Below are 10,743 nucleotides of genomic sequence, written 5' to 3' on the forward strand. Positions count from 1 at the left end.
AATGCAGACGACTGTCCACTGTGGCTCTACGCTCTTTCAGGAGGAGTGAATGCTGCTTGGAGAGACTTGATGCAACCTGCTGGGTTTCCTTAGAGAGGAAACTTTCTCACCAACCTGGAGGATCTGATGGAAGCTGACTTTGGAAAGAACCTGAGATGATGTGTTTCATTAATTGGCGCAATCTAAATAAAATTTAACTGAATTTAATTTTACTATGACCTCAGAGAACGTGCTGAACTGATCCGGTTGTTCTCACGTCATGCTAACATTAGCAAATGTTTATACCAGAAACAGCGAAATTATAATTTGTTTTAATTCAATTTGTTGTGAAAACCAACATTAACTCTTCGGTTTTCCTTCTTGTCCCGCCCTGAATCCCATTCTTGTTTTTCCCAGCATGCAAACGGAAGGAGCAGGACTCGGGGAAGGATCGCAACAACACACCAAAGAAGTCGCGGCTGGTCTTCACCGACCTGCAGCGGCGCACCCTGCTGGCCATCTTCAAGGAGAACAAGCGGCCGTCCAAGGAGATGCAGCTGACCATCTCGCAGCAGCTGGGCCTCGAACTCACCACCGTCAGCAACTTCTTCATGAACGCCCGCCGCCGCAGCCTGGACAAATGGACAGACGACGGAGCCAGCCCCGGGGGCCAGTCCTCAGCGTCCAGCACTTGTACCAAAGCATGATAGAAGACGGGGAGGGAAACACGGAGATACGGGGATGGACTTAAGGGGAGGGGGTCCAGGTTTTGTCCGGTTGAAGCGGGACAGAAAACTTTTTACATGATTTTTTTCTTCTTTCCTTGAGGGTACAAACAGAGAGAGGGGCTGCTAACTGCCACGACTTGTAGCCGAATCGCCTTCTGCTAATTTATCTCAAACCCATAAAGAAAGCCGGAGGCTAAGCTCACTAAAAAACATACAAAACCTCACCTTGGAGGGGGGAACACCTTCTAAATCATAGACCACAACCGTGATGTCTCCTTTAGGACGCTAGGCTGACACGCTAGCCCAAAAACCAAAGACTAGAAGACAATGTGTGTTTTCTATTATGCAATATAAGCTAGGAAACAACCAAACAAGAAACCAAGGAAAGCTTTATGACTGCAGAATGTGACAGATGCTCGGGGACGTTTTCTGTGGATGTTCTGTTCGGTTCCAGCCCTCAAAGATCCAAAGACGCATCAGGAGTTGGGTTTTTAGAAAACCGACTCGCCGAGGGGAACTTTTACTTCTACCAAACCAAAGACAGACGACATTAAAAGGAACGGCGCACAATAGTTTTCACCTTAAAACCACTAAATCTGCCATCAGCGTTCGGAGATTTGACTCTTTAAAGAAGGTGGCGAGATATGCAAGCACAAAGATTCAGCGGACGACCCAACGCTCAGCTCAAGCTTCGTCGCTCCCCGCGGGGTTAGGCGGCGCGCCAGAACAAGTGAGCACAACCTTAAAGCACATTTTCTTTGCAATAGAACCGGAGCCGGCGGCCGACCCGAGTGGGCTTCGCATCTTAGAAAACTCAGGATGCCATTTTATTTTCTAAACAGTGGCTGAAGTCCATTCGGTGCGCGTCGGGAAAAGTAGTCGTGTGCGGACGCATTCAAACGCGGCTGGTTTTTTTTTATTTTTGTTTCTTTTGCAGGAAAAACCCAACTTTAAAGAGTCGTTTCCTAAAGTTCTCCCACCCTGACCCCCCCGCCCGCCCTGCGCTCCGTTAATATCGGCTAAATCTAGCTCACCGACCGTTTCAGTGATGGCAGCACCTTCCACAAACCACCAGAGCAGAGCGACGGTCTAATTTATAGAGTAATGCAGAGCAATCCCCGCTGAGGTTCAGGAAGTATGAGACATGCTGTAATCCCCCCCCCCCCCTAATGGGGAGACAGAACGAGTGTTTTTTCCTGCCCTTTAAACCAAAAACCAAAGACGCTCGTGGAAGATACTGACTGCCATCCCGATTCCTCCATAATAAAATAAAATAAAAACCATAACCGGTAGAACCTGGAGACCACCTGAACCCGACGGGGGGGCCGACTATCCAGGCGGATCAGGGCCTTTGTAATAGTTAAAGAGGACAATCTAAAGACGATGCCTGGCAAGTCCGTCCTTCCTGAGGGTCAGTGGGTCGCAAACGAGAAAATAGCTCCCAAAGCCGCAAATAATCATTTAAAAAGTCTTCAGCCGATTTATTTTTTCGCTGATTCCGAGGCGTGACGTGCAGATGGGCGCTCTCGTTGCCTCTTTCTATGACTGTGTGTTTGTAGCATGTCCATCGATCCAAATAGTCTAAAAAAAACGGATGTAAATACCGACACCGCCCCTGAAAAATCCGTCAGCAGCTCGGTTTCAGACGTCCTTACATCCACCACCGCCTCAATCATCTTCCACTCAAGCTATTAAACCAAAAAATGAAACCAAAGCAAAGCGAAGGCGTCAGTCAGCAGCCCCTGCTCCCTTAGAGAATCCAGGCTGGACACGCGGCCTGATCCCAGCCAAAGGCTTTAAGAACATTTTAGGATAAAAGAAAAAAATGGACACTTGAGACTTTTTCTATTTATTGACAAATCGAAACCAAAGAAAACCTTTTTCTGCACCTAACTGTTCCAACAAATGGGAAAAAAAAAAAACTTGGATGAGAATTATTACCAAAAAAAAAAGGAAAAAAAAAACAAAGAGTGGCGACGATGTCAAGAAAGGAGGACGACGACGACGACGATGGAGGAAAGTTCGATGGGAGGACGACATCTCTGGGGCAGCGAAGTGGCTTTGCTGCGTCTGATGGTGCATCAGGCAACTTTGGGACTGAAAAGGGTAAAAACCACACGGGCAGGAGGGGAGAAACAGAACGCCATCACCGCTGTTTCTCCCCTCCAGCCCACCAAAAAAAGGCAGAACATTAATGTGTCTCTCACGGTTGAAGAGTGTCTTTAACGTGTGCCTATGCAGTTTTTCAAAGTTACAAAAAAAAAAAAAAAAACGGTTTAAAAGAACAACAGAAACCTCATCAGCTAACAAACCAAAGATTCACCGTCGGCTCCGGTAGCAGCGCTCCTCCCCCTCCAAAAGAAAAGCAAGAGCCTCAGCGCCGTCGTTTCACACATGTTCCCCCTTTAGTTCCTCATTTCATCCAGAACGTTTAGTTCTGGCTGATTAGAGCCTGTAAGCCAACTGCCCACACCTCCAATTTAGATTTTCTGTAAAGCACTTTTAACGCTGAAACATGAACAAATTTCAGTTGTACGGGTTTATTAAAAGTTTAACCGTCTTCGCCACATTAAAGGTGATTCCGCGTCGACCCATTGTACCAACAGCTGGAACGTTTGGAGCTCGGTAAATCAGGACAAAGCTGCTTTTATTCCTTATTCGTTCTTAGAGTTTCGTCTTGTGGAGGAGCGACAGCGGTGCTGCTTTCTGAAATGTACGGTGCATACCAAAGATTTTTTGCTGTACTATCAGTAGCGTGCCGCGGCTTTTTCATTTAGAGTCTGATTCCAGTTGTTTTACTATTGCAACTTACTTTATTTTTTTTTAACTTCTCAGCTCAAACACTAAAGAAAGCAGCCAGACTCAGCTCCTAATGAGCTCTGGGCAGAAACCAGTAAAAATGTTGACCAAAAACAAAAAAAATGACTGAGAAAGTCTTCAGAACTGGTAAAGTCTGGGTTCCTACAGACTCTGTTGGGTCGAAATTCCAGATTTTTCCAGGATCCTTTGGTTCCTTTTCTTTTTAAGCAAATTAAAAGTGCAAAACCTCACCGTGGATGTGAGCGAATTTTCTGATTTCATGATAATAGACAGTAAGGAGGATGGATGGATGGATGGATGGATGGATGGATGGATGGATGGATGGATGGATGATACCAATTTTAGACAGTTGGATCCAGAGTCTGTAGGAAACCTGTTAACTGACCAGTAAACTAAGCTGGTTTGGTAATAAATAAAGGAGGCGCTGCTTTCTCTGGTTAAAAAGTTGAGAAAACCTCAAAACCCACCAGAATAATCCAATAGATGTCTGTAGCACAGCTCGGGTTCTTATAGCCACACAAGTGGAGAAACAACGCGCTAAAAGGTTAGCTGGCGGTCTGAGGGGGAGGGGGAACCAGGCTGCTGATCCATTCATACGACAAACGAAACAAAACCAAAAAAGTTACACCAAATCTCCAACTGCTGAGAGAAACTGCTGAAATCTCGGTCAAATAGCTTTATCTTTAGTTTTCTGTCTGTGTTTTTCTGTGTGAAGCTTCTAGTCCAAAGAAACCCTCCACCGGCCGGCCTGACCCCGCTGGGCCACCGTCCGGGCCCCGCCGCAGGGACCCGGCTCAGGGCCTCCGCTGGGTGGCGGCCATTTTCTCATCTCATTCCCACCTGCAGTTCTGTCTAGATGTAATAACGGCTAAATCTGCCAAACATAAAACAAACCAAAAAAATGATAAAAAGAAGATAAAGAGAAAAAAAAAAAGAGGAGCCAGAGATAACAGGAAGGAAAACAAACCAAAAACCGTCCCTAAGAGCTTTTCACTGCTCGTTTATTTGCCAATTACATTTATACCACTATGGTACTTCCTATGTTTTTGCAATATGTGATTTTTATTTTTTTTAATCTAATGTAATTTATGTTTTGTTTTTAATTGTGAAGTAATTTAAACGAACAAATTTTGTTGCCAAATCTCCCGCGGTGACGATTAGCTTTGCCAAAGTTTACACTGTACGTTCCTTTTCTTTCTGTTCGATGCCATATTTATTTATGACGTGTTTTTAGAACACACTAGTTTTGTACTGGATAATTTAATGTTATTTAATTAGATGTAATTTTGTTTCTCCTGATGAATATTTATGAGTATTTAAGAATGTTAGTTGCATCAAAGATGCAGTGCTTATTCCAGGCCTGTTAATTTATTCTTAGCTAGCGTTACTTTGCGCAGCCGATGAAAACGTGGTGTCATGAATGTGTAGAGCTGAACAACGTAGGAATGTCAGATTAGACTTTAATACTTCTGAATGTCAACACTCTCTAGCCAGTTTTAGCTTTGATTTCTTTTTTTTTTTGTCCTGGTACTGATTTGTTTTATTTTCATTTGATTTTACAATGAGAACCTGAACCTCTTGATGAGAAATAATAGCTACTGAATGATGAGCACTGCATCTGCCTTTCTGTTTATTTCACTGCGTCCTGCGGACCGCTGCGTTCGCTGGTAGAAACTGACCCACCAAAGATTACAGGCCAGGCGTTTACCTCCACACAGACCCAGCCTCCCTGGTTAAGCTCTTATTCACACCTTTAGAAACTATGATGATCAAAAATACACGTCTTCTTCTCTCTGACGGCTGAACTCTGCATGCAAAGCCGTGTTTTCTCTTTTTTTTAAGGCTTTTCTTCCATCTTTTCCGAGACGCCATTTGGAACCAGCTGAAAACCAAAATCGTGTTGGCCGTCTAAAGATAACGAGGAAATTTAGGTTAAATAAAAGCTGTTTCTTGTGATCATAGCCGTGAAGATCCGATTATGAACAAAATCTTTCACAGCAGCTCTCAAAAGTGTTAACACCCTGGGAAAATGTCCAGGTTTTTGAGGCCATGATGAATTATTTACATTTTTTCTACCTTTAATGCAACAGATTTCCTTTATAGGCCAAACTAAAACAAAAAAAACTGCTAGTAACGAGGCGCAAAAACCCCAAAAACCTGCAAAAACCTGGTTAGATAAGTGTGCACATCCCTTAACTAACGCTTCTTTCAGCATTTCACACCTGAAATGGTCAAATTTGCACAGCCTGGCTTGCAGAAGCTCTCCAGATCACCGCTGCAAAATTTGGTCGTCTTTTCATTAAATCCTTCACAGATCTGGACCTGGTCGCAGTTTCATCTGCCTTGAAAAAAAAAACCCTGAATGTTTTCCCTGGAATACGTATCAGAGACGCGGAGAATATACCGGATTGTTGTTACATGATATTGGAAAAGCAATCCTCAAAACAACATTAATCATATTTTGTTCACCTCTCCTAAGTCAGTGGTTCTCAAACTGTGAAAATACAACCCAGATGTTAAAAAGGTCCCTGAGGACGTTATAGATAAATCCTGCTGAATGACCAAACAGCGCCCTCTGCTGTTTGGTCTGCAACTGCAGTAAGTAGCATCAGTAGCAAGGGATTCTGGGTAATCCTCAGAGCAACGGCTTCTCTGCATTGAGCTAACGTAGCTATGAATGTCTGTGGACGAACAATACTATTGATAATCTAGAAAGAGTATAAAACTTAATCTAACCATATTATTTATTGTATTCTAAATATTATTTTCAGCTCGTCTATTTAAGTTCTCTGTATTTTATTGATGACGAGGTTCTAACGTCTCGCCGTGTCCGCTGGCAGAGAACACCGCTGTATTTTATCCTTTGTTTTGTCTGCAGGCATTTATCAGACCAAAAAGCTTTTATACCGTTTTTAATGCTATAAATTTATATATAACACTGTTGTTAGAAACTGTTATTGTTAAAAAAAAGGGTATTTAACTGCTATACCGTAATTCTTTTACGGAGGGCGCAACAGAAACAGTTTGAGAACCACTGATGTCTTTACTGGGAGGTTATGTTGCTAAAATGTGAGGAACCAGGACAGCTGGACCTTATTTCAGGCTGTAGTTTCAGTTTAAAGATGTGCGCACTAAAGCAACCAGGTTCTTTATGTTTTTAGGTTTGTTTGTTGCTCGGTTGAATTGAACGGGACAAACGTTTCATTAGAGGTGGAAACAGTTTGGAAACGATTGATCATGGTCTCATTTCTGAGGTTGAAATTTTGTAGTTTTCGTTTGGGTTTGTTTGCTGAAAGCTGCAGCTGTTTGTTGGTGTAGGAGCTTATCCAGGTTCCTCCAGATGAGAAGATCTGCAAACTGTGGCTGGTTTGACTCATCGGGAAGGAAAACGTAGCGGTCCGGTAAAGCTAGCTGCTTCCATGACTCAAGTTGTCTGTGTGTTGGAAGACATTTGAAAGAAATCCCTCCTATTTGAAGAGTGAGATCCAGAGAGGCTACCTCACTCACGCTCCATGTGTCCTCCTAATCGTTCTGATGAAACCAAAGAAACCAAAGCTCTGTTTCCGCTTCAGCACGGTCTGCGCTCAGCCACGACAAAGTTTTGCTCTCCGTTCTGCTGAATTATACCAAATATTACACGTTTTTCCTCATTTTCTCACTCTTTTCTCTGTCTTTACCTCTCATTCCAAAGTCATTTTGATTTTAATGTGGTGCTGATGAGCAGCTTAGCAGTGTTGGAACAGACAGGACCAACCTGTTAGAGAATAAACAGCTACGGGTTTAATCCTGCCTCCACCTGGGACAGGATAACAAACCGTTTCCTATCCATTTATTTTTTGCTGAAGTAAAACATTTTTAATGCTTATGGGGAATGATTGACTAAAAAAATGCTCCGATCGCATATTTTGTGTAAATTAGTTGCATAATTTTATCTGAAAACCTATTTCGGGTCCCCGTTCTCACTGGCTGACACATAAAATGAAACATTATGAATCCTTATCAAACCAAATATACGTCCATTTAACTTACTGCTACTAATAATGGTTTATTGGAGTCACATGACAACATTTGCTTTCAGTAGAACACAGAATTGCGTTAAATCGTCGGTTTATTAGAATATCTCATGGTAGACGGCGCCATTAGGTACATGGATGACATAAATGCGTGACATCTGTTGATGGAGGTCGTCATTGGTGTTATTGTAGTTAAATGCTCACAGCTGCAGACACCCACACCCGGTTTCTTTCTCCATCACCCGCCAGCATTATGGGGCTGTTTTTAATTGGACGGCTGCTTGCTGACATCGTTTGTGCTGCACAGCAACCAGAGTGCAGCAAAGCCAGAAATCACTCTGAGCCTCGTTAGTGTCCAGGTTCGTAAAGAGCAACAGACAGAATACCCGTAAAACACTGATTACCTTCCTGCTTCTTTTCAAAATGACTGGAAGTTGTCCCAGTGAGCCGATAAGGTCTCATCCTGACACATACCTCTGGTTTCAAACCAACGACTCCCAACGCAACGACTCAACGTTTGCCCTATTTAATCCACACAAATATGTGTCTATTACCACCAAACAGAAGCCATATGTGACTTTATTAAAGTTATAAAATGTTCATAACTGTGTTATCGTACTTAAAAAATATTTCTGCAGCCAGTTTTCATCACGCTTGTAGATTATAGTAATTTTTTTTAAAACTCTCTTTAGATAAAGACTAAATTCCCACTCCAACCTGTAAGTATATCCAGTTTTCTAGACGTCAGCTAATTACTAAAAATCCTGACAGAAGGATGAGGATGAATTAAAGCTATTTTCCCACAGTGAATAGGCAATTCTAATACTTAGATCTACGCAGCACAGTTTTAGCATCATTATACTAAATATATTAAAATGGGTTGCCAGGGAATCCTGGTAAATGGGTTATTAAATTATTAGGTTGTCAAAGGGAGGAAAATATGTCTTTTACTTTAGACCAACAACAGGGCAAAACAACCAAATACAATTGTTTACAGTGACATAATTGGCACTAAACCAAAACTAAATCAACCTGCAGCATCCTTACCACTTTTCAATATTATGAAACAATCAAAACTGCCAATAAGGACAACCTTTAACAAGAAGCTAATTCCTACAATAATCTAGGGTCCTTCCCGCTGACGCAGGGTGAAAAACATCTGTGTGAAAGTCAAATTTATACAAGAAGGACCCGATCCACGCATAACGAGTTTCAAGAATCAGGAGCTAAAAAATGCTGTTTTATAGTGAAAATGTTGTCATAAAACCACAAATCCAGGAGGTTTATAATTACAAATATATCAGGGCAAAAACATGGACAGGCACTCTTTCACTCAGATCAAATCACATCTTACAGTTTATAAAATTCAAGAAAATTTTACTAAATGTCTAAAGCATAGCTGTAAATTAAATGCAGGTGTTTACCAGGACCTAAAAAACTGATTTAGATTTATAAATTCCTAAAGTCTCAGATTAGAGCTGTGGTCCAGCTAACGAGCTCCACTAACGAGTTTAGCTAACAAGCTCATATGTGAGTCGTCATGTTGAAGCAGAGACGCAGCTAAAGGCTGTTTTCTCTATAAGCAGAACTTACATCAGAAAGAGTCAAGAAGATGAAATAAATGTGAATATTCTCAAATAAGAGTCTGTAAAAAGTAGTGAGTTTAGTTTTAGTTTTAAAATATGTTAAAATGACCAAACTGGAGAGCTTGGAGTACAAACGAGTTCTCAGGTGACGTGTAAAGCAAAAACTCCAGAAGCCTTCAGGTCCTTTTTTAACCTTTACTTCATAGTTTTTATCTCCCAGCTCAAAGGTCCATTTTTATTTGTGTTTTGGACAATTTGGATTATTTCAGGCGTTCTCCAACATTTTCTGTCGCGCTCCCTTTGAAGAATTAAAAGCGTTTATTATCCTTTCTCTCTTAATGCAGTGAAGCCGTTGCTCTGAGAATTACCCAGAATCCCTTGCTGCTCATACTGCTGACTGCAGGTACAGACCAAACAGCAGATGGCGCTGTGTTCCTACTTAGCAGGATTTATCTAGAATAATTTATCTATAATGTTTACCGCGTTACATTCGTCGTATTTTCTGGACAAAAGATGAATAAAATAAAATAAATCAAACTAGGTTGCCCTTCCTGTCACACATTCACGTCACCACTAGGGGGCGGGCTGAATTCTTGCTAATTTATTTTTACTAAAGAATTATTTTGTGGTTTGATATCAACTTTAAAGCAAAACAAAAAACTGTTTCATATTATTTTAACACATTTCATATCATTTGTAAATTGATTATTTAACGTGAATAAAGGACAATCTTGGTACAAAAGAAAATCACATGTAGAAAAAAACATAAAGTATACGGCATATTTTTTAACTGCTTTAACACAATGTGCCATCTCCATCATTACGTGCCGTTTAAGCGCTTCAAATGATTCAAGCTCACTGTATGAAATCAGCCACTACTTAAAAACTTTACTGTTGCTCCTTTTCCTCCTTTATTCCTTGTTTATATTTGAAACGGTTGGAAAGCTTTAAATGCGAGCGAACGGGGAGACAAAGACGTCGAGCGCAGACCGTGCCGTCTTTACCAAACTGATGCAGATATACCTCATAGACACTAGTGTTAGAAACAATGTTATTAGCGTGTGTCATGAATTATTCACTTCTTCCTTCCTTCCTTTTTTTAAATAACTGTAATCTAAAAAAAATAATGAAATGTGGGCTAAAAAGCTTTATACATCTTTAATTTGTGATTATTTTTTTTAAATTTGTGATAGTCTGAAATGATGCGCTAAAACCAAAAATGAGAAATGCTTGTGTACTCTATGCTCTGTTTCTTGTTGATGTGTTGATGTATTTTTTTTCTCTGTCCCTTACGCCACACAGAGACAGAAATACATCATTTGAGATTGTACTATTTTGGTGTTTGCTTTATTTTTTCAATGGATAATATGTCCCCCAATGGATGAGGTCTGGATTGGGAACTTTACCCAAATTATTTTAGTATCAGCCCCGACAACCACATGTTTCCACTGCTTTTTATAATTTTCCTGTTTTTTAATGGTAGCATCACACAATATATATCTAATAGCCAGTTTTTTATGCATGTGAATAGTTACAAGAAGCTATCGTCTTCCCCGCTTATGTTTTGAACGCTATACACAGAAAAACCTTTGACCCGCTGATGTGGGAGCTGGAAAT

General features: G+C 41.1%; 1 protein-coding gene across 1 annotated transcript in view; it reads left to right on the top strand.

Moving 5' to 3' along the window:
* onecut2 (one cut homeobox 2) overlaps nucleotides 1-2,578 on the top strand; it is a 50,676-nt gene extending 48,098 nt beyond the window's left edge. Inside the window, exon 2 of the mRNA XM_012849265.3 lies at nucleotides 397-2,578. Coding sequence (XP_012704719.2) covers nucleotides 397-686 — 290 coding nt within the window. The 3' untranslated portion in view covers nucleotides 687-2,578. The remainder of the gene's footprint in view (nucleotides 1-396) is intronic.
* The last annotated feature ends 8,165 nt before the right edge of the window (nucleotides 2,579-10,743 follow it).

Source organism: Fundulus heteroclitus, unplaced genomic scaffold (assembly GCF_011125445.2).
Source record: "Fundulus heteroclitus isolate FHET01 unplaced genomic scaffold, MU-UCD_Fhet_4.1 scaffold_154, whole genome shotgun sequence".
Classification (NCBI taxonomy): Eukaryota; Metazoa; Chordata; class Actinopteri; order Cyprinodontiformes; family Fundulidae; genus Fundulus; species Fundulus heteroclitus.